The sequence below is a fragment of the Festucalex cinctus genome, chromosome 1 (genome assembly GCF_051991245.1).
Source record: "Festucalex cinctus isolate MCC-2025b chromosome 1, RoL_Fcin_1.0, whole genome shotgun sequence".
In the NCBI taxonomy this organism is placed as follows: Eukaryota; Metazoa; Chordata; class Actinopteri; order Syngnathiformes; family Syngnathidae; genus Festucalex; species Festucalex cinctus.
The window spans coordinates 54684860-54712589 of record NC_135411.1 but is presented as its reverse complement, the minus strand read 5'-3'; the positions used below and the strand labels follow the sequence as shown (position 1 = coordinate 54712589).

The following is a 27730-nucleotide window of genomic DNA, read 5'->3' as shown; positions in this document are numbered from 1 at the left end:
TTACATCCAGAGTGGGTGTACGTCTTCCCATGGTATTCACGTCTGCCTTAAAAAGTATTAGGTTTTAAATTTCACTTTTAAAAAATACTTATCTATAAATCCATTCTCCAAAGGTCTTACAAATGCCACATTATTGTACAAATGTGTTAAATCAGCCTTCAGGTACAAGTATAAATAATCAGTCAATATTTTATTTTGTTCATAAGGCAGATAATGTATCACCACATACTATGGTCACATTAGGAGAATGAGAACACAGAATCACTGAAAATTGATTCCATGATGATCCAATACTTGTGAACCTCCACATGCCACGACCACCAGAAGACACTGGCGACTGTTACCAAACGTGCTGAAATGTGTCCCAGAATAATGCACGATGATTAAGGCTTTCCGCAAATGCATTGGGTGGGGATGTTTTGTTCCCTCACTACATTTACAGCCGTTCGTGCTCGTTGGCTGTGCTGTGGAATCTGGCCAGAGGTGGAGCACATTCCAGCAGATCGAACCTGCCATGAAGCAGGCTGACAGCTTGACGCGCTCTCATCTCTCACCTCTCGCTTCCATTTCGCATTGGTGCTCTGCACAGACTGCCTTTACTTTTCCCCCCTCTCATCATTTGGTGCTTGTATTTAAGGGTCAGCTTAGGTGATCAGTTGACTCTGCTTGCCGAGTTACTATTCCTGGACACAAAAAAAGCCTTTACCTGACACCCTCCTTCCTTGCATCTACGTTCCAGTCCCCACAAAGGCTCGCTTGTGTGACAGCTGCATTCCGGTCTAGCCCAGCAGAAGCAGTGCTCCCCGGGGCACACATGCCAGAAGACAGGAACTCTTCCATTCCTTGCCTTGCTGCTAGTAGTCATAGTAGTAAAGTATGAGGGTTGTGTTTGTGTCAGAGCAGGGTTTTTGTGGTGAAACCTGGAAGTAAGGCACTAGTTTTCCTCACAATTGCCTTATAGTCAACCATTTACGACAAGGCAGATTTGTGAAAGATTAGATTTTGAATCAGTACATGTTTTTACATGCCAGTGAAGAGAACATTCTTGTCCACACAATACAGTGTTACCAAAAGTCTGTACATTTTCTGACAAAGTGAATGAATTGACAATTCTGTGGAAAAAAACTATTAAAAAAAATTATAATTCTTCATAAGAATTAATAATTATAATTATTATAATTAGTTACAAAAAAAGTATGTTCACCAACAGTTCCCAAACTTTATGGTGGGATCAAAATGCACAAGTGAAATTTTTAGCCACTTTTGGACAAAAATGCTACAATTTTGATGTGCCATGTTTAACAGTTGGATGACCTGGCTACAGGACTGTCTCAGAAAATTAGAATATTGTGTTAAAGTCCGTTATTTTTTTTATGTAATGCAATTAAATAAACAAAAATGCCATACATACTGGATTCATTACAAATCAACTGAAATATTACAAGCCTTTTATTATTTTAATATTGCTGATTGTGGCTTACAGCTTAAGAAAACTCAAATACCCTATCTCAAAATGTTAGAATATTTCTTCAGACCAAGTAAAAAAAAAAAAAAAAAAAAAGCCATAATCAGCAATATTACAACAATAAAAGGCTTGCAATATTTCAGTTGATTTGTAATGAATCCAGAATATATGGCATTTTTGCTTATTTAATTGCATTACAGAAAATAATCACAATATTCTAATTTTCTGAGACAGTCCTGTATATGCGGGGACTGCCTGCGATTTCACGCACGCCTTTCCCTTACAGACCTCGTCCCATCTGAGACTTACCTCCAAAACTGTAAAAAAAAAAAAAAAAAAAAAAAAAAAAAAATCCTGGGTCGAATTCACCCCCCATTCCTTATCTGTGCCATTTATGCAGAAGCGTGACACCAGTAAAAAAAAATAAAAAATAGAAAAATGTTGCTTTTACATGCAAGGCAATAATTATCAAGTATTAAACATTACACCACTGTCTCAACATTGCAGAATGCCCATGCAAAAAAAAAAAAAAAAAGCATCCCGCCCCTGTTACAGCCATGATACGACTTCTCAGGCCATCTTCCCCCTCACATTTCCATGTTGTCATTTATACAGAACAGTGACATGACCAACAGTTAAAAAATTGTAGGTTTTAACTGATTTAGATTTTCCAGATGCTCAAAGAAGCATCAGAATATTTAGCAGCAGCCTGTGACAGTCACCTGAGTGAGTCCATGTATGATCACACTTCCTCATCACAACAAGGAAGCAGGTCTGCTACTGCTAGTGCTTGGGTTTCTGAGTTTGTTTGTTTTGTTTTTTTAATGTAATGTGCTTCAGCCATCCCTTCTGTATTCTAGTATGAATTAACTAGTGTTGTTCAGATACCATTTTTTTGGACCCCTGACAGTATTAGACCAGGGATGGGCAATCTCGGCCCTCGAGGGCCGGTGTCCCTGCAGGTTTTCGATGTTTCCGTTTTCCAACACAAGCTGATTCCAATCAACGGGATCGTTATCAGTCTTGTGCAGAGCTTGCTGATGAGCTGATCATATATCAGCTGTGTTGGAAAACGGAAACATTGAAAACCTGCAGGGACACCGGCCCTCGAGGGCCGAGATTGCCCATCCCTGTATTAGACGATACCGTACGATGGTCCGTGTACTTTTCACCATTCGTTTTTCCTTCTGAAGAAAGGACACGGAAAACTGGAAACAACCCGATTTCCATTTTTTGTTTTGATGTGTATGAATAAATAACGGGAAACGAGTCGTCTCCCGTTTTTGTTGAAACAAAAATGAAAATGGAAAAACGGGGAATGAGCCCTTATCCGATGTTGTATTATGTGTTTATTTAGCACAAATCGGGAAATTAAATGTGGCTGTAAACCGTTTTTCGCAAGCTGGTTTCTCCTTGGCCCGGAAGCCATTCATCTTTTGCGGCACGTCATTGCTGCTGCAGCAGTGGAAGCTTGCTGCCCCCTAGTGTCCATTTTGAGGCCTCTGACAGACAATGATCTGAGCCACCTTCGGATATTTCTCACCGAAAGTCCTCTTATAGGGCCAAATTGGCTACACAGATGTGCAGCGATTTCACTAGACGTCATGCCGTTATTTTTCATTTCCACTATCAAGTTGTGATAAACCATCTAAAGCCATGTTTGGAAGTCCCGAAGAATAGGCGCCAACAGAGGCCTCGAAATAGACACGAGGGGGCAGCAAGCTGCTACTGCAGCAGCAGTAGTGATGCGCCGCAAAAGATGAACGGCTTCTGGGTCAAGGAGAAACCAGCTTGCGAAAAATCGGTTTACGGCCACATTTCATTTCCCGATTTGTGCTAAATAAACACATAATAGAACATCGGATAAGGGCTCCTTTCCCGTTTCTCATTTTAATTTCAACAAAAACAGAAGACGACTCGTTTCCCGTTATTTGTTCATATACATCAAATCAAAACAAAAAACGGAAATCGGTTTGTTTCCCGTTTTCCGTGTCCTTGCTTCAGAAGGAAAAACGACTGGCCGAAAAGTACACGGACTGTACGATGCCTTGTTTGTTTGTGTGTTTTTTTAACATGAAAAAGCTGCCTTGCCATTGGTTCAGAGCATTCATGGGCCAATATCTTGGCTCGGCATCCAGTGTACACGTCACACATCAGTGAATGTCGTGCACAAGCAAGACACAAGATGCTGCATCCAAAGTCCTATATTAGCGTTGTAAATAATGGTATTGTCATGTTATTTGTTAGTACTTACTAATGCCGATACCACTGTTTTAATGCAGTATTGGGGCTTCTTCCGATACTGGTGTCGGAACAACAATAGAATTAACTCACCTTATGCATGCATGTCCTTAAACGCTCTGAAGTGTGATGATGTACACATTAATGAGCTTAGCGTGTCTTACCATATTACTGATGGAGGAGCAGTCTGTCATTTTAGCAATATGCTGACATGTTCATAGCAGTGGTAAGATGTAAAGTGTTTTGTTTTGTGTTTGGTTAATCAGGTTCAACCCTCTAAAACAATGAATCTGCTGACCTAAATTCTTATACAGGCCACATTTGTATCTAAATTTGTTCAAACCAGCTAATAAGTAAAATAAGCAAAAATCAGGGCTGGAGGGGTGGCCAAGTTCGGTCCTCGAGAGCCACTATCCAGCCTACTTTCCATGTCTCCGTCCCTCAGCACAGCTGAATCTAATGATCAGCTCATCAGCAAGCTTTGCAGAAGCCTGATAAAGATCCTGATCATGAATCAGGTCTGTTCGTGGAGTGAAACATGGACAACAGGCTGGATAGCGGCTCTCGACGGCCGAATTTGGCCACCCTGGTATATAGAGTAAGAAAGAACTGTGTAATAATATTGCTCGTTTCAGCTACAACTTGTTGTGATTAGGGCCCGACCAATATGCATTTTTTTTTAGGTCGATACCGGTTTTTGGCAGAAAAAATATAAAAAATAAACTAAATAATAAAAAAATATATAATATAAAATAAATAAAAGAAATAAATTAAATAAAAAAACAAAATCAGATTAATCTGACGATTATTTAGTAAAAATATATATAATGCATAAAATTAACCCCTCCCCCAATTCCCTTTCAATGGGTGTCACTTGCGCACAAACTTTTGTAAATTATAAGATCCCGCGGTAAGGGATACAAATTTTTTCGGAATAACTACTTTTGTACAACAGCGGTGCATTTGTAGCATCAGATTCAGCCTGAGGGCCCCTGATTAGTAGGGACAGCCATCATTTGGAAAATAATGTGGACAAATGGAGCTAGTATCAACGCAACTGCTCATGTGTGGGAATTCTTTGGATTTATTTATTATGCCATTATTACATTAGTTGAAAAATTATATGAAAAACGCAATATTATCGTTTATTGCAATTATTTCTGGGGCAATTTATCGCCAAGCAAAATTTCTTATCGTGACAGCACTAAAATATTTTAGAAGACACACCTAACTCTTCAGTTTTGTCGTAGCCCATTCTGATTAACAGCACAGGACAACATTTAACAAAAACACAGCCTGAGGCAGGAGGTACAGTATATTTGAGACGGGTAGGTCACATAGTCAACCATCTTTAGCCAACCTTCTGTTGTGTCCCTGTGAACATTTTACATACAAAATAAACAACATTTGAGTTTGACATAGAGCAGAAAGTGAGCACCAAGTGGAAGTATACAGAGCCACGTGCACGTTTGTCACCCACATGCAACGGCAACTGTGTTTGCTAATCAAAGTTAACTAATATGCAAGATTTGAGGTTGGCAATGGCATTAAATGATGAGACTTACCTGAAGAAGAGGAAAGGCTGCCGTCATTGTTTTCAATGTCATCTGCCATTTCAAACATAGTGACAGGGCTGCGAGTGGTGCTTTGTTTTATTTGTTTGAGTCAAACTGCTGCTGCTGAAGTGCTTGGATTTTTGACACGTAATTTGTCGAACACGTGCACTGCTCAGCTTTTATACGGACTTTGAGCCGCCAAGTGTTTCACTAAACCTGTTGAATGTTGCGCTCCCAAAGTTATCCTTCATTGCTGAAAAATGAAGCCAAACTTTCGACTGTTTTGCTTTCGGCATCATTTCAATGTGCTACGTCGCACAGGTCACGTCACGCAAGTTGGCATCGGAAGAGCAAGGGGGTGTTAAAGCAATAAATGTCGGGCACTAGGGGTGTTAAAAAAAAAAAATCGATTCGGCGATATATCGCGATACTCGAATCGATTCAATAAAAAAAAAAAATCGTTTTTTTTTTTTTTTTTTTTTTTTTAAAGAGCTCAGAATTGTTTATTCGGTATTCTTACCGATTCAACGTCTTATCATCATTGCCTTTTTTTTTTTTTTTTTTTTTGTGTGTGTGTGTGAGAGAATCGATTTTTAAACTTCCATTTTTAATGGAAAAATATTCAACAAAACGTCTGACTTCGGGTTAGGATTCACACCTTGAGCATGGAAGAATGTTATATGAATGGAACATTAAGCCTTAATATTTTATTTTAATGCTGTTCAAACATGAAACAGATTACAACCTCTATAAGACTGAAATTTCAGATAAATAAATAATACATTTTCATATAAATCTTACACTCTACAAGCTTACTGATTAGTATTTTCTAAATTTGAATGAAAAAAAATCGCAACAATCGACTTATAAATTCGTATCGGGATTAATCGGTATCGAATCGAATCGTGACCTGTGAATCGTGATACGAATCGAATCGTCAGGTACTAGGCAATTCACACCCCTATCGGGCACCGAAATGTTTTTCATTCGGTCGGTTACTACCGCTTCAGTCAGATTCGGTGCCTTATTAGTACCGACTTTCGATACCCAACACTACTTATTACATGACTGGTTGCACTCTGTATGTCCACTATGTACACGATTTATGTGAGCATGACTGAGCATGTTTGCTCATGAGTGGACATGCATCTAACCTACATTCAGTGTAATATGCATGTAGTCTCTGTTCATACACATGCGTGTGCCCTTGAGCCATGAAGACACAGGGGGGCTGGTCTTTTTTTTTTTTTTTTTCTTTTCATAATGGCTGTTTCTAGGGCTCCATCTCCGCAGTGTCCTCATTTTTCCATCTGACAGGTTACGTCTCGCAAACGCTCAAAGAAGATGGTCGCGCTATCGTTACTATTTAATCTACTAGGCTGTGCTTTTTGTTAAGTACAAAATGGCAGCCACCTCGACTGAGGAAACACTTGTTTTGCTTTGAAGACAAGCGAACACAATGGAAGGGAGTGTGTGATGTATGCATATTCTAGGACTTAGTCACTTTGCTTTAGTGTGTGGAGAACAATAAGCTTAAACCCGTTTTACACTGCCTGTGACAGCTGATGTTTTTACGCCTGTCCGTGTGGCTACTGACATTGTCAAATAGCTTGAGCACTGTCAAAACTGGCATTTCTATGTTTTCGTGTGTCACCTCTGAGGTACTGTTAGTGAAGGAGCTGAGGCGAGATGCCATGTGTGAGATTGGGAATAGTGGAAGGAAGGGCAGGGTGTGCAGGGGTTTAACACCTTTGAGCCCATTTAACACTGCTGTCAGACCTGTGCGTTCCCATTATCTTCGTGCTGTGCCAAAGGTGCGGAGATGCTCGTTTGCTTAGGAGCAAAATAAGAATTTGTGGTAAGCTGGCGGAGTGTGGTCTCTCTGCGCCACTGTAGTGTGCATGCTTCTAAATGCATGCATTTTGACTGCATTCTATGCTATAGCGGCATCTAGTGGTCACTTATTACACATTGTGACTTTAAAAAAAATAAAACTTGGTGATCTCCAGGCAGTAAAATACCACATGCTAGAGTGTAGGCAAAATATGATGTAGCATTTTCCGATTTTATTTAAAAAAACAAAAAACAAAATTGGTCTGGACGGGCCGTGAAGGCAACAAAGACTTTTGTTTTGGTAAGATTTGGTAAGGTGGTAATAGGAGCTACTGTGTTCTGCTGTAGTTACGGGCTTGGCCAACAGTAACTTGCAAATGATCAATTAAAGAGTCGTTCGTTCGTCACTTGGCCTAATTATTTCACCAACGTTACAAATGCATTAAAAACAGTGGTGATGGCACCAGCAGCTCAATGATTAATTGACGATGAGTAATGGCGAGCAATAATCTTTTTTTTTTTATGTTCATTCATGAAATCGGACGACACAACCTATGGCCACATACAGACGTATTTAGCCTCAAATTATATCCATGTGCGCGAACATTGAGACGGCAATCGAAATCAACATTTTTATTTTACATGTGCAGCACACATCAGACTACTGTGGAGAATGGTGGTTAACTTGACAGGTTGTCGAGCAGACACTCAAATTTATCAGCCACACACACGTTTCACAAAACGCGCAACACTAAAGCAGCTGAAAAGTCACTACACACACGGTGAAGTTTGGTTTTATAATCAAGATCAAACGTGTTAGACACTCGTCTCAAGGTCTCCTGAGACAAATTTTAATTATTAAGCAAATTTAGGGATGCACGATAATGCTATTTTCAACCGATACCTATAAACACATAATTTAGAAAGTGCCGATGTCGATAACTGATAAGCCGAAAATTAACTTGAACACAAATATATTTTTTAACCCTACTATAAGTCTTAACATTTACAAATACATAGAAACAGTGTAAAGCACCATGAAGCTGAATTTTACAACCAGTAACTCATTTTGAGTTTGCCAAAACAAAACAGTCATGTTTAAAAAAAATGAAAAATAAATAAATAAATAAAAAACTGAGGGTAACATTTTGGGGAGACAGTAAAGAAGCCCATACTGGCAACTGCCACGTCGCATCGATGCATCTTCTGTGAACACAAGGTCGCACGCATTATGACGTCACAAATAATACAACACCTACCATAGGAGAGGGTAGGGGTTGAGGAGTTGGGCACAATTTGAGCCATAACCACAACAGATGGACCAACGTGTAATGTCTATTGTAATCGGCAGATTTCTTTATTATCTGGTTTATCTAAATGATGTCAAATTGGTTAATTGCTGATAATTATCGGCAGATTTCTTTATCTGGTTTATCTGTTTGACCTCAAATTGGTCGATAATTATCGGCTACTGATATCATGCATCCCTACCCAAATTAATATGTTTTAGTGCAGCAGTCGTTTAATGTTTCTCAATATCAAGAATGCAGAGTACGGATCTTGTAAACTTGGCAACTAGTACAGTCTTCTCAAGAACATACGCAAGAATGTAGAACTCCCCCCCTCGTTCTTTATTTCTGCAAAATGATAAAAGAGAAAAAACATGATTCCTCAGCTATTTTGATATCGGCACAAAAAGAATCTTGAGATTTTCTAAGCCAGAAATTTACAAGTCACCAACTGGTGCATCCTTGGTTTCAGCTAGCAGACACAGAAACAACATCAAGCTAGGTACCAGTAATAGTGCATTCCTTGTTTACGTATACTTCCAATTGGAATAGGACTTGGACTGTGGTCACAAAACCAATATCTTAAATGGGCAATGAACCATATTAGCACTTTAGTCAAACTAGAGTACTTAACCCCACCTCAAACAATGACCACCAACGTTGTTGTAGAAGCTGTTTGGGTAATGTAGTTCTTTTATGCGTGTCACCGCACAGCAATGTCATTGGGCGGCAGCACCTTTGTTTAAGGTGCCGCTTAAGGGGCACACCTGCTAATAGATGGGTACATCTAATATTCGCCTTTGGTTTGTCAATCAACTCACCCATAATTTTCAAAATGTAGTCATTTTCGTCCGACACAGATTAGCTAAAAAAATCATGTATTTGACCCTAATTTCTGATCAAGTGATTGCATCGGGACAATTCGAGATGTCAAAACATAGAATTTCCCAGATTTGAGATATTATCCCAGGTCTACCAGGTAATTCACCTGCATAATGCGCATGTCGTTGCCTGTGTGAAAGGGTATTCATTCCGCAATGCTGGGACTGGGGTGTAAAATTTTAACACATGACAGAGTTCTTTTGCCCTGGTATCTTGACATGAATAGCTTTATGGCTATTACAAAAAAAAAGGCAACAGTTGCTAGAGGGAAGGTAACTTGTTTTATGGGCATAGTTGCATGTCAAGTTCAGGTTGTGCTACAGCAACAATAAACCATTACTACAATGTGTGTGTGTGGCAAGAGGAAGTACGGTAAGCCAGCAGCGTGTCACATCAGCAGGTGGACGAGGTTGTCTCGGTGGAATGCGGATCAGCAGGTTTTTGCGTGACGCTGAACAAATAGTTAACATATCAGCACCCTAGTACAACCAAGGACTTTATTTGTTCTTGGTAAAATCCAAAGTTCAAGCTCAGCTCAGACGATGGTTTCCCTTTAAGTGCATCTCATTATGTACTTACACATATGTAATAATACCAGTTTGGGCAGCACGGCAGTGTAGCAATTAGGACATTAGCCTGACTTTCAAGAGGTTCTGGTTTTAAATCTCAGTCGACTCGTTTCATTCTTTTTTAGACCTTAAGCTAGTCCCAGTAGCAGTGCATAAAGTCCCACTTGTTACAAAGACAAAAATTGTACACATACGCATGTGACAAGAGGTACTGCAGGAAATTGAGACTTATATCCAAGTCTTTGCCATACACAACAATGAAAAACAACACACACGCCACTCGGCATATAGCACTCCTGGTGGTCCGCTATGTACAGATGTGAAAAAGCTGCTTCTTTAAAAACAGCCCCAAACCACTTTTGCAGTCATTCAACTAGTGTTTTGTCACTCCAGCTTTTAACAACTTGACAGTAGCTTTATTTATTGCCAGCTGTGCAGTGTACTTGTGGACCGCTTGTGCCCCCCATGTTAGTCATTCTGAAGCTCTTTTCTTTGCTTTGTGAGAAAATGATGACCAAGAGGTTCTACCATTCCTTCTCTCCTTCCTCCTCTCCTTGTACTCCTCCTCCTCCACCCTTCCTTCCCGTGACGATAGTCACAATGTCGCTCCCTTCCTGGTCTTCTCTCTCGCCTTCCTTGTTCGACCCTCCCTTCCTCTTGCTCTTTCCCCCATGTTTCCTCCCTTGTCTTGCCATTTCTCCCTGTCTGTCATCCTTGCCTCTCAGGCCGAAGAACGGCTCAGTGCCAGAGGAGAAAGGGAAAAGGGAGGAGAGAGGTTGTCTTGGGTGTTGAGCGAGAGGGACAGATTACTGGCATGAACTCGTAAGGAACACATGACTGTGACGCGTCCAAAAGTTTTCAGGATTTCGCACTGTCACACCAAATATAAAAATGGATTTCTTTTCCTCCCACACATACTTTGTCTAAAAAAATAATAATAATCACAAAACATTATATAATATTAATTATTAGATAATGTTAATTAGATAATTTAGATTAGATTAGATAAAAATTAGATAATGTAAATATTAGTCCATATTATATGGACTTTGATTTGAACTATTGTTGAAATCTCTAGGCAGTGTTCTTTTTGATTGAACTCGTTCTAATTCATAGTTGGCTACTTTTTACACCCGAGTTTGACTTCTGTAGCCAATATTTGCTGCATATCATAACAAAAATACAGAAGTAAGAAAAGGCTAGGTGTCAGAAGAGTAAGGTCCGGCTCGAGAAGAGAGGAGGCAGAGACTAAAACTTGCGTTTGGTAATTTCACCATGTATTAAATTACAACGTGGACAACAACCCTAGTGGACAAGACAAATATACAACATATGTACAAGAGACAAAATGAATGGCATGAATTAACGTCTCAACTGTCAAGGTGACTCGTGCTTGTTTAATAAAACAAAGTAAGGACGATTGACTCCTACAATAATGGTATCAGTCTTTACTTGCCTTCAAAAGTGCGTTTTAAAGGCCTTTTAAGGGCAGCCTGTGTGCTTGTTAAAACTGAATTATGGAGCTAGCTGCGTCAATAAATCGAATAAATTGAATAACTCGTACACAAAAAGGGCAAAGCAAAATATCTGCCTTTGCAGGGATAATTTTCCTATCTGGACCAATTACTATTATTGCAGTTGCACATCACTGCATGTAGAAGTAAGTTGGCTTGATGGCCACGAGGAAAGATGATGTAATGTCCGAAGTTCGGGTTCATCGCACATGTGCACAAGATAAAGTGCAAAGTGTACCACATCAGCACGTCTGCAGTTGTCAACACAAAGTAACATTAGCTAATTTAATAAATAGCCAACCATCGCAAGTTAGATCGTATTGTAGTGTCCTGCAATTAGTCATGGGTACACAGCTGCTGGTGTATTATCAAATGTTAAGACTAGTGTTGTTCCGATACCGATACCGGTATCGTTAGAGGCCCCGATAATGCATTAAAACAGTGGTATCGGTGAGTACTCACAAGTAACATGCTGATACCATTAATTCCAATGCTAATATAGGATTTTGGATGCAGCTTCTTGTGTCTTGCTCGTCCACGACATTCACTGACATGTGACATGCCGATCTAAGATATCCTATTGGCCCTTGAATGCTCTGAACCAATGGCAGGACAGCTTTTTCATGTTGAGTGGAAAAAAAACAAAAAAAAACAAAAAAAAACTTGGGTATCGGTGTGGTATCTGTATCGGCCGATACTGCAAAGCTGGGTATCGGAATCGGTATCGGGGGCCAAAAAACGGTATCGCACTAGTTAAGACAAACACGTAAAAAGCACTAGTGGCTGAAAGCCACAAAAAAACACTGAGTCACCCAATACACCTCAATACTCTTATTCACTGATGACCATGTCCTTCACTAGGCCAGGCCCTCCTTTTAACGCATCTGTCAAGATCCGGTCCTCGAGGGCCAGAGTCCTGCATGTTTTCGAGGTTTCTCTCCTCCAACGCACCTGATTCAATGATCAGGATCATTATCAGGCTCCTGCAAAGCTTGCTGATGAGCTTAAATATGAGTCAGCTGTGTTAAACGTGGGAAACTTTGAAAACCTGCAGGACTGCAGCCCTCGAGGACTGCAGTTTGACACCTATGTTTTAAAGCCATACACACAGTCATAGATATTACAGTAGAACGGCTTTGAATAGAACGCGAGGAGGGACCACAAATACCTGCACCATGCAAGCTAGTTATTGTCTTTAATAATGAAAAATAGATTTTTATCTAATAAGCGATGTGCGCATTGAGTTTGCGCATGTGTTGTGTGTGGTGGGGGGGGGCGAGGCGAGCCTACCAACTACCCTATGAATTTGAATGGCGGAGATTAGAGTGGTGACAATCTTTGCGTAACTGTACACTTTAAAGCTTGCAAGTCAACTTCCACAATGTCAGTAAACCACATGCTATGCATGTTAATAAAAAACAGCAACTTTCCAGCGGTTGAAACGTTACTATCAGAGCTGATTCCATTGGATCCAATTTATTTTCAATGACCGTTTGGTAGTTTCGCCTACCCACAATGCACCACGCCGCTGCCCATAATGCACCTTGAATTACCCATAATGCACCTTGATTTCGAGATGCGCACATCGCGTATTACTCGATAGAATAATCAGTACAATGTTTGAGTGTATAAATCTTGTTTTCATTGGGAGCTTAAAAGTAAATTGTCGAAGTGGTCCGCTGATGTTGTCATAAGAGAGTGGCAATATTTGTCATATTGTAGCTTGGTATTGAAAAGCATTTGCAATGGGTACTCATTTCATGGCAGTACCTACATGCAAGGCTCTGTGGGTACGAAATAAATTGCACCTAGTAAACCAAACAAAGCATGCGTGGTTACGTGACGCGATTTGTTTTATATTTATGTAATTGTGACTTTACCAAAGCGTTAGTGTAAATCGACAACACGTACAAATTGGGTTTGGGTTGCTCCCATAGGGACGGAACTTGATAGTAAATAGAGTACCCGCTGTCATGGAGATTGCTTGTCTCGGTGTTGTGGATCTTGGCTCGTTTTAAGAAAAACAACACTGACTGGGCTGTAGTCACTAATGATGTGTTTAAGGAACAGTCATGGCGGCCTCGTTCAAAAAACACGTATTCATTGGTTGTTTAGTAGTTGAACAGTCAAAATAATAGTGTATTTAGGATGTTATTGGAAGCAACAACTTTTTTGGTATCTCCTTTGAGAGTGTTTTTAAACTTTTGTGTTATTTTTTTTAAACAAAATGTGGTTATCTTGTACAATAAGTGAGGTGTGAGACACATATACACCTCGATTAACTTTTTTCCACTAAGAGTTAACACTGTCAAAAGGTTACTTTTTTCTATTATTTCCAGTGAGGATTTAAAAAATACAAGCAAAAAACAGCATTTCAGAATGTTTTCCAATTTGCCAATTGTCAAGTTTGATATTGTTGCCACCTATTGAAAAGGATATCTCCAACTGTTTTTTTATCCAAAGCCCTGAAGAATTATAAAAAGAAAAGTAATCCACGTTGGAGAAGCATTGGGGAGCGGCAATATGATTTTACCATAAGCGTACACTGCTGTTGAAATTCCCTGGCGTTTACGCCCCTTAACGCTGTCATGGCCGACATTTTGATATGAATTTGTAGGGCAGCTCAAGTGTGGCGGAAGATTTTAATTAGCAGCGACCTGGCAGATACTTGGTGTTCACAATCCTACTAATCTGAGCAGTGCGTCAAGTTGAGAAGGATAAATATACATACGAGGCACATATTTTTGTTGCTTTGAGAGCAGCCAGCCCTGCCCTGTGTGGCTATAAACAGCCACCATGCAATTTGCTTCCAAATAGTTTTGACATTTTCTGTCTTTCTTTGTCTCTATAAGCAGCCGCTGAACTCTGTCTAGAATTAGCCTTTTGTCTCCAGTCCTGTTTGGAAATGTTCCCAGTTTATTGACGTTTGTTTATCTCCCTTACAGTACTGGCATTCGAGATGCTTCCGCTGCGAGGTCTGCAATATGTCTCTAAACATGAAGAATTACAAAGGCTTTGAGAAGAGACCATACTGCAATGCGTAAGTTGTCTTAGAGTGTTAAATGTGTTTGTGTGCGTCGTTACCCAACGTAGGCCCCTCTTTCCCTCCTCCCTCCTTTCCTTGTTTATCCAGGACTTTATCACTCCCTCCCTGACAGAAAAAATCCTGTAATATGTGGTGTGGGAAAGTGCCTCCCTCCCTGGTGAAAGGAATGGACGTGTTTGGTGGGGCTAGGCGGGAGGGGGAATCAACAAAGGAAATTCCTAAAGTTCTTCTCAAGTGACACAGGAGGACATGGCGCTAACTAGCTTGTTCACTCATGCTGCAACACACTAAATCCCCCTTGTGGAATCTGCGGAATCTCTCCTCAGAATGATGTTCTTCTCTCTGTGAATGTGATTTATTTTATTCAACAGTCATTATGTGGTCAGCGACATGAATTAGAATTAAGATGTCACGATAGAGCCGTCGCTCTAGATTTGTGGAAACTGTGGTACAACTCGAGCTAATAATCAGCCGTTATTATAGCATTTGGTACGGAGTTATTTTGTGCCAGGGTTAAAATTGAACAACATCCGTATTTCCTATTTCAGCTTGATCATGAATTTTCCTGTGTGAGGAGTCTGAGGACATTCAATTTTGGTTTCTGATTGTCTAACTTTTCCTATTAACGTATTTATGCCCTCTAGGGTATTTGTTTCTGATGTTAATTGTGTGGTTATTTGGGAGGATTTACGAAAAGATTTGAAGGGGAAAATATTGATGTTTTAATATTCTTATATACAAGTGGTTGGGTCGCTGTAGTACATCATGTGTGAAATTAAATATCAAAGTAAATCTATTTTTAGCTGCCTTTTCCCCAAATTTGTCTGAGTAAGCTGTTCTTTACTTGCATAATTGCGCTCACGCCAAGTAATAACCTGGAGGTCGGCTGGATGAAGATCCACAGCCACTTTCAAGCCATAGCTAGCTCATGCTGTCTGAAACTCATGGAAACATGTTGAAGGCAAAGATTTAGCTATAATGCCTTGAGCATTGTTGGATGCACAGACTCGTTCATGGCTTCTGAAAAGCAGCACTTAAAGTGGTGCCTTGAAATACCAGTTAAATTTGTTTTGTGACCACGTTCATATCTTAAAACAGTCGTTCCCAACTTTTTTGCCTCGTGTACGCCGTGTACGGCGCTCTAAAGTGGCCCACACCAGTGGACTATCAGAAGGGCAGAAGAAACATTTTCAAAGTGTAGATATAGTTGGAAAACTAACTTTCCATCAGAAGCGTGCTAATGCAAACAAAAACACTCAAAACACTCATTCCGAGGCCCATGTGCATCTTCGGGCACTGTTTTTAGTTACAGCTAAATTGAGCCAATAAGTCAGGGAAACTAAAATAGTCAAAACCAGTTTCACACGATATCTTGAAAACTGGGTATTTTCCAAGTCCCAATCCCCAAATCATTGCACATTTTCAGTAAATGTCGTCAATAATGTATTATGTTTGTAGAAAGGAATCTCTAAATTCACTTCACAGGGTTTGTGTGCGCGCGGGTGAAAATAGTTGATAAATTGAATGGAACAAAACAAACAAAAAATGACTTGTTAATAGGTCGTGTGCTGGATAGCCCATAATTCCTGGTTCATGTTTTTTGTTTGTTTGTTTGTTTGTTTTTTTATAATATAAAACACCACTCAAAAGTAAGTAGCACCCTGGCACAATTAGGCTGTCTGTACTCACCTCCTCGCATGACGAAGCTTGTAACTTACCAGTGTGTTTGGACTGCCTGTTGCACAGGCGTTGCACAGATGTTGCTAATGGTGCTAACAATGACACCATTCTCTTTTGCTCACATCTGCTCATGGGCCTGATGCAAAGGCATTGGCACAGGCACACTGCAGCATGTCAATGGTAATCCAGGTGCTATCTGCTATTTCAGCACTAGGGGTGTGAATTGCCTAGTACCTGACGATTCGATTCGTATCACGATTCACAGGTCACGATTCGATTCGATACCGATTAATCCCGATACGAATTTATAAGTCGATTGTTGCGATTTTTTTTCATTCAAATTTAGAAAATACTAATCAGTAAGCTTGTAGAGTGTAAGATTTATATGAAAATGTATTATTTATTTATCTGAAATTTCAGTCTTATAGAGGTTGTAATCTGTTTCATGTTTGAACAGCATTAAAATAAAATATTAAGGCTTAATGTTCCGTTCATATAACATTCTTCCATGCTCAAGGTGTGAATCCTAAAAAAAAAAAAAAAAAAAAAAAAATCGATTCTGCCCTTATTGAATCGATTTGAGAATCGCGCGATGTAGTATCGCGATATATCGCCGAATCGATTTTTTTTAACACCCCTATTCAGCACCATAACGTGTTCTCTCAATTCTGATTTGTTGTTGTTGTTGTTGTTGTACTATTTATGTACCACTTAACTGAATTCCACAAAACTTCATAGAGGACAGAACAGAACAGTTTTCCCTGGTGGGGAATGTGTCCCTTGTCAGCAATTGATTTGTTCCTTTTTACAATTTAGAGGGATTCAATTATGGATCAATGCATGCCACCTCTTTATGCTTACATCTTGATACTTATCTATTTACTAGAGGGCATCCTCAATTCATAACGGAGTTCCATTCCTACGGTAATGATATTCCAAATGTGCACATAAGTCGGGACACAGCATAGTAGTTGTAAAACGTTTGACAGCTACTGTACTAGAATGTTTCTCAGAATGATTCGGGTCAGGACCACCTAATTTGTGTTTTTCGGATACATCTGTTGTTCTGACCACTGTTCCATCTCAGTTATTGATGCATCTGCTTTTATTCTTCTTACAGCTTTTGAATGAATTAATGAATTTATTTCATGTATATCTTTTTATACACAAAAACAAAAGGTATTTGGAAAAATTAAAAAAAACAAAAAAAAACAGTATTTGTAGTAATGATTATATTTCCGTAAAATTAATAACATGATGGTACTGGTTCATTGAGTTCCATTAGAAAAGAAAGAGAATTTTGATATAACAATTGTAACCAAGAACATGAAATGCGTAATAAGCACATTATTGAGCTTTTATCCGATTAATCAATGGATAATCGGTAGAATTTTCATTAAAAAAAAAAAAAAAAAAAAAAAAAAAGATAGCAGCATCCCTACAATTAAGCCTATATAATGATGAATTATTTTAGTAACTAATGAATGAAAATACTGTACAGGCCGTATTACAGCCTGAGGGTTTTGGTGAACAACTTAATTGCTTATGCATGTTCGCTATCATAAACAATTAGGATGCAAATGACTCGATTCGTTGTTTTGTGGATTACATCTATCTGGCCGTTGTTGAATCTTGTCATTTTTAGCATTAACATTGAGAAAATCACATTGTAAAATCGGAAATTTGAATGGTCTTGCGGACCACAATTTGGAAAATGCATATCTCTGCATGCATGCTTTTGTATTTATCTAGAAAAAAAAAATTTCTTCTTTTTTTTTTTTATTTTTTTTTTTTTTTTTTTACACCCCACAAACGCATTGTTTTGTTCCTTCTATTATTCCACCTGTCAGTCAAACTCTGAAGGCGAATTACACTAGTAGCACCTAGTGCTGCTTTTTTGTTTTTTTGTTTTTTTGTATGGCTTCTCCTTTCACATTTTTGTCTGCCTCTTGCACTCGTGTTTGCTGGCGCCAGCAGGAGCCAGACCCTTCGCAGTGTTTATTTGGCTTCTTCCCGTTTGTTTAAAGCAGTACACTTGAGCATAAACATCATTTGTACCATTGAGCGTCGGCTTTATATGGCTCTTGTATACTCAACTCAACTTTATTTGTAAAGCGCTTTAAGAACAGGCATTGCTGTATACAAACTGCTGTACATAAACAAACATCAGTTTTGCAGTAAACAAGAACAAAGCAAACATTTTGAAGTGCGAATAGGTTTTTTTGTTTTTGTTTTTTTTTGTGTGTTTTTTTTTTTTTACAAGTAAATACATTTTACATCAGTAAATAAATAAGAAGTAGTGAATAAAGAGGTAAATAAATACATAAATAAGTAGACTAACACCAAGAACAAGTCTCATGGTGCGCCAAAAGCCAAAGAATACAGATCTGTTTTAAAAGAGGATATACTGCAACTTTAGCAGGGTGCAGGCATACAGATAGTCTTTTTAACTGATTTTTAAAATATGCGAGACCCATATGTGGCTGGAAAAGTCAAATGTGCGCTCTTATTGCTCTTATAGTATGGGGTGTACTCCAGATAACAACACAGAATGCTACTCTTACAGTATCTATGGATGGTAGATCAATTGTTGCCAATCTCATCTCCCAAACCAGATGTCTGTTGTAGTACTGAGACTGACCTATGAGAGGCAGCACGATGCCATAGTGCATCTCGACTGTCAGAAAATACAACAAAGAAATAAATCGATCTGTAGTACAACAGTAAAAGTATGGGGGGCTGAGTTGAAATTAACCATTTCACAGCCAATCTCTGAAACAGTTAATTTCAACTATTCCCTGAAAAAAAATGCCAATTTATGTTGAGCAATTATGATTTTATAGCACTTTTTATGAATATTTTAGCATTAAGTACTGTATCAGGAATTTTGGACAGTGACGTGATCATCGTGACGTGATCATCGTGACGTATCGCGTGCGTAAAATATACATTGAATGACATTGCTGCCAGTGAAAACAAAGAGACTCACGAGGAATTATCGCGTCCCACGGCAGACATCAAAGGTGGAATGATGCCTTACAGCAAAGAAGCATTTCAAGTACAGCCACGGAGGACTCGCCAAAGATTTGTTTCCAACCGAAAGCCGGATAAAATTGGCAGATCGAGCCACCGGCAAGTCGAAGTGGATGGTAAACATCCAGGTGACTTGTACTCTGCTAGGCTAAGCTACATGTCGCGTGCTAAGCATGTTTTACCCCACATTAGGAGCGACCACCCCCCACTGCCCCACCCCCTCACGGAATGACATAAACTGGACGTGCTGAGGATTTTACTCTAAACAGAATTGGTGCAATATTTGGGATCGAACACTCTTTTTCTTGCTGATTGCGGCAGCAAACTCCCATTGAAATGAGTGAAGGCGGCTTTCGGTTCCTCACGGTATACGTCATGATCACGTGACCGGGATAATGGCGTTCCCCATGGTACGTTCGAATTCGGATACTTAATCGGCTTAAAAGACAATTCAGCAAATAAGATGCCAGAGATATTTGCACTTTTATTCTTTGTACACAATGCCTAATCCAATACTGGAAAATGATTTATAAATGTTGTATCGCTTTAATAGCACATTTGGAGCCACGTTACATCCTCCCAAGCCGTCGCTTCTTCTCCGATGCGTCCCTCCACGTCCCCGCCTTGTATGATGTTGCCATTCATATCTGCAGCTTGATCGACAAGAAGGGACAAGTCAAGTGTCACCACAGCTAGGGGGGGTGGGGGTTTTCGAGGATGCGTGTCATAAGTTGTTTTTTTTTTTTTTTTTTTTTTTTTTTTTTTTTTTTTTTTAAACCTTTACATTTTCAGAGAAATCGCTACTATGTCCAGTGCAGTCAAAGCATTAATCCTGTAGCGTTTGTGAAATGATCAAGCCAAGCAGTGTACAACTCTTTAATGCCACAGCTACTGTCGGCAGTAAACAAGCCACAACACACCACGCTAATATGTGATTATATATATTTGATTTCGATTTTTTTTTTTTTTTTTTCGAGTTAAGGTTGACAAATGACAATGCATGTAATTTTACCTAGCTTTCACCTACCTCATCATCATGCACTGTTGCAGTTATGGTTGAATAAATGCATTCCTATTGCATACATACATGAATGTTTTCCTTTATTTTTCAGATAAACCAGTTGTATTTCAGTATTAATTTTTCAAATTAACTTTTTTGAGTGAGTATTTGTTAGCCATTTCATATGGTAAATATTTGCTTTGGCCTCTTGAGTGTTTTTGCGAACGTTATTTTTAACCGCAAATGACCACAAATTTTTGTATTGATATGGAATGAAAATAAATAAACATTTGAAAGTGACAAATTTGTTTGCTGTTATAATCAGAGCTACTAAAATATCAGTTTTTTTCATTTCTGGACACACAAATTGCAGATTATATGAAAACTGTATTAAATATAAAAACATATTTATCGGTTATCACCTGTATCGACTATCGACCATACAAAGCAGGAAGTTCTCGGTATCAGTTGAAATTTTTCATATCATGCATCACTAAAATAATCAAATACTTGTGCCTGGAACTGTGGGTTTAACATGCCAATTGAATCGTTGACAGCCCTTGTTGAATGTTTTGTGAGCAGATCAGCCATGTTAAAGCGATACAAGACTTAATTAATTTTCCAGTATTGGATTAGGCATTGTGTATAAGGAATAAACGTGCAAATATCTCAGGTATCTTATTCCCTGAATTTTGTTTTTAAAGATTAAGTATCAAAATAAGACCATACCGTTGTGAACGCCATTATCCTGGTCACCTGATCGTGATGACGTAACCCGTGCCTAACGACAGCTGCCGTCGTTCACTTGAATGAATGAATGAAGGAATGAATTCTGATCAGAGTAAAATCTCCAGCACGTCCGGTTTCATGTAGCATGGCATGGAAGAGGAAAAGTCACCCGGATGTTGACCATCCAGGTTAGGGACCGTCTACAACTTAAATTTCCAGAGTGAACAATGTCAGTGGTGACTTGACTTATAATTTGAGCATCTGTAACGCGCAACTTGCAGACACTCCCCAGTCCCCAAAATCGACTCGCTATGAGCCGGCTGGCTGAACGTGTCCTCCTTATCGACCGATTTCATCTTCATTTTGGGCTGGACACAAATATTTAGCAAGTCCTCCGTGGCTGTACTGCTTTTGAAGAAGTGCTTCTTTGATATAAAGCGTAATTCCAACTTTCATGTCCGCAGTGGGATGCAATAATTCTTCGTGAGTCTTTGTTGTCACTGGCAGTCATGTCATTCAATCTGTTTTACGCGCGGAATACATCACGATGATCACGTGACTCTCCAAAATGGCTGATAATAGACTTAATGCAAAAATATTCCTAAAAATTACTATAAAATCATAATCGCTCAACATCAATTGACAATTTTTTTCAGGGAGGAGTTGAAATTAACCATTTCACAGAATAGCTGTTTAGTTTTTCTTAAGTCTTGTGCCGCTCTCTCAAAACAGCCCACAGCACAGGATAATCTTTCAAAGACATCTAGTAATCAGTCCTTTGCTGACTTTGAGGAGAAGGCAGGCAAAATACTCAACTGTGTTCCTACAGTATTGCCTGTTGTACCCATGCCGCTTTAGTAATTCAATTTGAAAGTGCTGTGTAATTGTTCCCTGTGGATCATTTGCTGATTAGACAGGATATCCATAGGGGGATGCTCAGAGATTTACTTTAGGGGGATGCGGAATAGTAGAGATTCGAAATGTCTTCAGATGTTCCGTAACAGGTTTGGATGGGCAGTTCTTAAAATGTTCCCTTTGCCGTTTCCAGGCCTTCCGTTGAATACTGTCTCCTGGTCCAAGTATGTCAACGTCTTCAGCAGTGTGTGTGTGTGTGTGTGTGTGCCCACATTTGCGTAGCAGAGCCACCTCAACACACACACACGCACACACAACCTTTACCCCCGAAATGTTTTATTGGCGCTCACCATTTGTACATTTGAATGTGTGAATCATTATTAGGTGCGATCTGACTGACAGATGAGTGTGCTTATGACTCACCCGTACCATAACGTATGCATGGTTGAGTGTATACACATACATGCACACAGAACACACACTTTTTCAGTGTCTCAATGTTACCACCCTTTTACATGCTCCATTTTTGTGAGTGTAGCAGTTTAATGGGCCTTTTAGTACAAGGGCAATTGCCAAAGACACATCAGCAATGACAGGAAAAGTTCACTGGGCAAGGCCGCACTTAGTCACTCTGCTTCGCCCAAGTGCTGCTTTTGATATGTGGTCACAGTGTGCAGATTCATGCATGTGGCATATACAGCGGAAAACACAGCCAAACAGATAACCAAGCTAATCTGTGCATACAACAAAATCCGATGCACCTAAGTTTACATTTTAGCAAACGATGAATATGAGACAAAAGTTCAGAATTCCTGCTTTTATTTAATGGTATTGACTAGATGTGTTCAACAACTCGGGACAGAACACCTTTTATTTGCAGCTACCTACTTTAGGTAGCAAAATTATTAGAACAGACATTAGTGGCATAACCTTTTCTTGCAATAACTACATCAAGTCTGCAACCCATTGACTTCACCAGACTGTTGCACTCTTCATTTGAAATGCTTTTCCAGGCCTTTAATGCAGCCTCTTTCGGTTCTTGTTTGTTTCCTGGGGATTCTCTCTTCATTTTCCTCCTCAGGAGTTCAGACCCAAGGTTAGACTTGCCCTAAGACCTTCCACTTTTCCCCCCTTTGTTATGTTGCCACTTTGTCATTATGGGCCGATTTACCTTGATGCGAGAGCTTCATGTAAATCCGCATGCTACCTCCGGTAAAAAAAAATAGAACACTTGCGGAAACCTTCAGCATCGCCGCAGTCGTTCCGCACCACAGCTGGTGTGAATTGACACGCAGAGTAGAATGCGTTCTGTTCTTGCTGCATCCGGACGGCCGCCGTACGGAAAATACACCGCGTCCGTTCCAAATTGGGTGTTATTTCATGGACTTCTGTGGTGCCTTATGTTGGGGCATTTAAGGAGAGCGCTGCTCATATAGTTACTGCAATTGCTGGACTATAAGGCGCACCTGATTATAAGGCGCGCCCAATACATTTCGAAAGGAAAAAGCATTTTGTCCATACATAAGCCGCATGTGCCCACATTGAAACATGAGATATTTACAAAGAAAGACGGTGCACAGGAAGAGTTTTCAAAGGTTTAATAATGTACCTTTGCTTTTCTTTCCAACAAACAGTGCCTGTGACACGGCAGTAACACAGCACTAACAGGGCTGGTTAAAAATAACATACCGCTAAAAGTCACTGAGACTGAGACTTCTTGTATTTTCCATGATGAGGGTCTGTTAATGCTATTTTTATTCATGCACAAAGCGCAAAGTTACATTAAACTTGTGTCTTCCTTGACACATATATTCCACTTGTCTCACTCTTACCTTTTCTGCTCGAGTGCCCCTGGCGGCCGTCAGAAAAAATCCATATATTAGCCGCATCATTGTATAAGCCGCAGGTTTGAAAGTGTGTGAAAAAAGGCGCGGCTTATAGTCCGGCAATTACGGTACATAAAAATGGGGCTTAGTTCACATTAAAAGCGATGTGCGCATTAAGTTTGCGCATGCGTAGGGGGGAAAAAACCGAGGCTACCAACTACCCTTTCAATTTGAATGGCGGAGATTAGAGTGGTGACAATCTTTGCGTAACTGTACACTTTAAAGCTTGCAAGTCAACTTCCCCAATGTCAGTAAACCACATGCTATGCATGTTAATAAAACAGCAACTTTCCAGCGGTTGAAACGTTACTATCAGAGCTGATTCCATTGGATCCAATTCATTTTCAATGACCGTTTGGTAGTTTCGCCTCCCCACAATGCACCACGCCGCTACCCATAATGCACCTTGAATTCGAGATGCGCACATCGCTTATTATGTCTACAAAATACCCCAGTTTTTGTGTTGCTTGTATCATTCATAAGCATTACCATTGTGACATCACCATATTAAAGCGTCGTTACCCTTGTTACAGTGTTTGTGCTGCTAGTACAGGTACATGAAAATACATAATGCATTTGCGTTTGTTGTAGCCTTTTATTAATCAGCCGCTGAACAGTGTGTAGACTGAAGCAGGTGGTGGAGGAGAGCCTTGGCCACATCAAACTCATTTTGTAAACAGAAGCTCTTGGCCATATTATGCACAGTTGATACATTAGGTGCGTTTCCATTAACCTCAGTTTTGCGCAAAAGGCATGTTTCGCAAAAGTACTGGTAATGGAAACACCGGATTTGCGAAAAAACCCAAATATAGCAAAACATTTTTTGCGCTCTCATGAGGTGGTTTTTGAGACGTATCGAAAAAGAAGTATTTCGCAAAATTTCGAGTTTGTATTTTAGTTTTACATGCTGAAGTGATTTGTATCGGCTACTGCACGTCATTAGCATAAAAGAGAGAGAGGTGTAATCGAGCGAGCCGCCTTCGAAAAGTTGAAGGAGAGGAGAGCTTGAAATCCTGTCCTGCCATGTCTGGTTAATTTAGCAGAAAACATCAGAAACCTTTAACAATTTGTAACCCGCCTTTTACCCAACTTCTGCATGGGACAACAACATTTTAGGATTACAGGAAGTAGGAAGTACGGTGCCACTCGCTTTCGTGTCAGAACTGCTTGCCGACTGCAGAGGGACACACAAAACAACACCAACACTAAATGCCCGAAACCGCCTGATGAGGGGTGAGTGTTTTTAAAGTAATATAACTACACCGGGTGTCAGTTTACCATAAACATCATGAGCACCTCCTACAGAACAGCGAGGTCTCGCGAGACGGGACATTCCGAGAATTGCGCCTCAGAAGCGAAACTCTCTTCAATGGAAACACCGACAATTCGAAATTGTACTTTATCGAAATAGTGCAATATCGCTTTTATTTTTGCAAAAAAGGGTAATGGAAACACACCTATTAACACTGCTTGAATGTCAGAAAATAAGTGTACTGGTACTTAAGTAATGATTACATTCATTAAATTTTGTTGAATGATGCTCTCAATTATTGATGGCATGTCATCTATTTGTTTATTTGCAAATGTGTTTTGATGTAATTGATCTACCTTTTGATGCAATCTGTCCTGATTGAAACCACTTGTGGAGTGGGCGTGTTCAGTTTAATAATCAGGCTCTCCTGCACGCAGATGAGCCTGATGCAGTGTAGGTGCCATGAGCAGAAAAACACCTCTTGTCCTTTTCTCCCATATTTTTCGATGCATGCAGTCTATGTAGGGTTTGCAACGAGTAGCCGCTGTGAAATGCCGCCTTGAATGTACAGAGAGGTTTTTGGCTGATATAGCCCAGTATGGCAAAGTAAAATACTTCAGATCAGGTAATGGTACCGAATTCACAGCGCGGAATTACCTGACTTTGCTCGCTAAAAATGTGATTAAACATCAAACATCAGCTCCATATTCACCCCACCAAAACGGGACTGCTGAGCGCAATTGGCATACACTTTTTGAAATGGCAAGGTGTGCGCTCATTGAAAGTATTCTTCTAAAACAACTGTGGCCCTATGCAGTCCAGGGTGCAGCTGTAATTAGGAACAGGTGTTTCAATAAACGCACAAGGCAGACACCCTTCCAGGCGTTAACAGGAAGACAACCCAACCTGTCTAAAATGCAGAAATTCGGGTCTGACTGTTTTGCCTACAAAAGAAAACTTGCATTATATGTAATACATAATACATTCAGTGCATATATTGAATGAAAATCATACTCGAATAAATGTTAAAAAAAATATTTCCAAGACCTTAAAGAACATCTAAAAGCATTTGAGTTTTTATATATATATATATATATATATATATATATATATATATATATATATATATATATATATATATATATATATATATATATATATATATATATATATATATATATATATAATATTATATTTAAATATAATATTTTTTTTTTTTGAACTAGTGCAAAGACAATTTAGCATGAATCGGATCTGTATCGGCAGATACTGAACCCAAGGTATCGTATCGAATCGGGACTGAAAGAAGTGGATGGCAGCATCCCTAGTGTTTGGTGATGAATTAGCATTTTAACACTGCTAAAAGCTCCAAAAGGTTGATTTGTCATGTTGCTGTCCCTTTGATTATAATTCGTGAACCATATTTATTTTTTTTAACATATATTTGGAAGATAAAATAAATACGAAAATAAAATTGAATTGCTCAATGCATGTTAATAGCCAACTTAACTTAAGGGGAAATGGCTAAATGTATGCATCAAGTATTACAAGAAGACACTCATGGACTACACATGGTGTAAATGCTCAGTGGTCTGGAATAAAGAGCAGAGCATGTGGTCCATAGTCTACCCACGCCCTGGTATAAATATATGGATCACACAAAATGGCACCCCCACATTCAGCAACACAACTTCACTAGATCTAGGGTAACAAACAATTGCGTCATTTGCAGCCTTTTACATGGATGCGTTAAGTCTTCTAGTGCGAGGGGGATTTTTTTTCACAGAGCTTCAAATGTCAATGTTCCTGTTCACTCAAGTGTTTTCTATTTTAGAGCATTTTCTGTAAAATAAATAAATAAATAAACCAGCGGGATCCTTCATCGTAGCAGGATTATAGGGGTTTTCTTTTTTTAACATGTTGTCAAGGAAACTGTAAACAAACGGCTTAAATGGGCTACCCACCGCCGGTGCTGTCAGTGAGACCATATATTTGAGGTCGCCCAAAACCCTGAGGCATGCCGGGAGTTGCAGTCAGTTCAGTTTGGGTTCACCATCTGTAACACAGGATTGGACTGCACTGAGCTGCCGTTTCGCCACCTTTGGGAGACCCAAAAAGCTACTCCTTGCTTACTTTCAGTCATGACGGTGTCATCACCATTAGACCCCACAATCTCCAATTTACATGTATTCGTTTTGTCTTGATTGGAACAATTACTCATATTCAAATTGACATGGCAATGTAAAGAATGCACAAAGGCGGCAATTTGGTGGTTCTGCTTCATTTCGATCAGTGGCCTTGATTTGTTTGTTATACACAGTGTGTGTGTGTGTGTGTATCTATACTGTAGCTATATGTATGTATGTATGTAATATACAAAGTATATCGTGTCAGGCCAGAACCTCATAAGTCACAATGTGGCAATTTTAATATTGTTTTTGGGGTCTCTGGGAAAGTGAGGATTTAGGAGGTACAGTACAAGGTTTTGGTTGTCTATCGTGGCTCAAAATAAGTTGTTTAACATCGCAGTTTGCGAGTCAAAATGTTCATTTTGCACTTCAAACACACTGAAACGCAAAAGTGCAAATGTGCTGTTGTTTATGTAACAGAATGCTGACAGAAATGTTACTTAAATCACTGAAGACTAGCTCATCATGCCCGGAACGCGCTGTAATTGTTAGTATTTGTATTACCGCGACACACCTACTTTAGTGTCAGGTGACTCGAGTCGATGGTCAATGGGTTGTGCAATTCACATTAGTTCTTGCTGCCACTTAGCTCCCTTCATTGTCAATGCACGAGCTTCTCATCACACTTTGGGTGTATTAGCCGGCTTGGCTGGCTCAGCGCAGGGTCGTAGCTAGTCGTTTGGGGACCAAGGTAAACACAACCAAATCCTA

General features: G+C 39.5%; 1 protein-coding gene across 1 annotated transcript in view; it reads left to right on the top strand.

The window, feature by feature from the left end:
• LOC144001008 (LIM and SH3 domain protein 1-like) overlaps positions 1-27730 on the top strand; it is a 42522-nt gene that overhangs the window by 1796 nt on the left and 12996 nt on the right. Inside the window, exon 2 of the mRNA XM_077494909.1 lies at positions 14295-14389. Within this exon, the coding sequence (XP_077351035.1) occupies positions 14295-14389 (95 nt within the window). The remainder of the gene's footprint in view (positions 1-14294; positions 14390-27730) is intronic.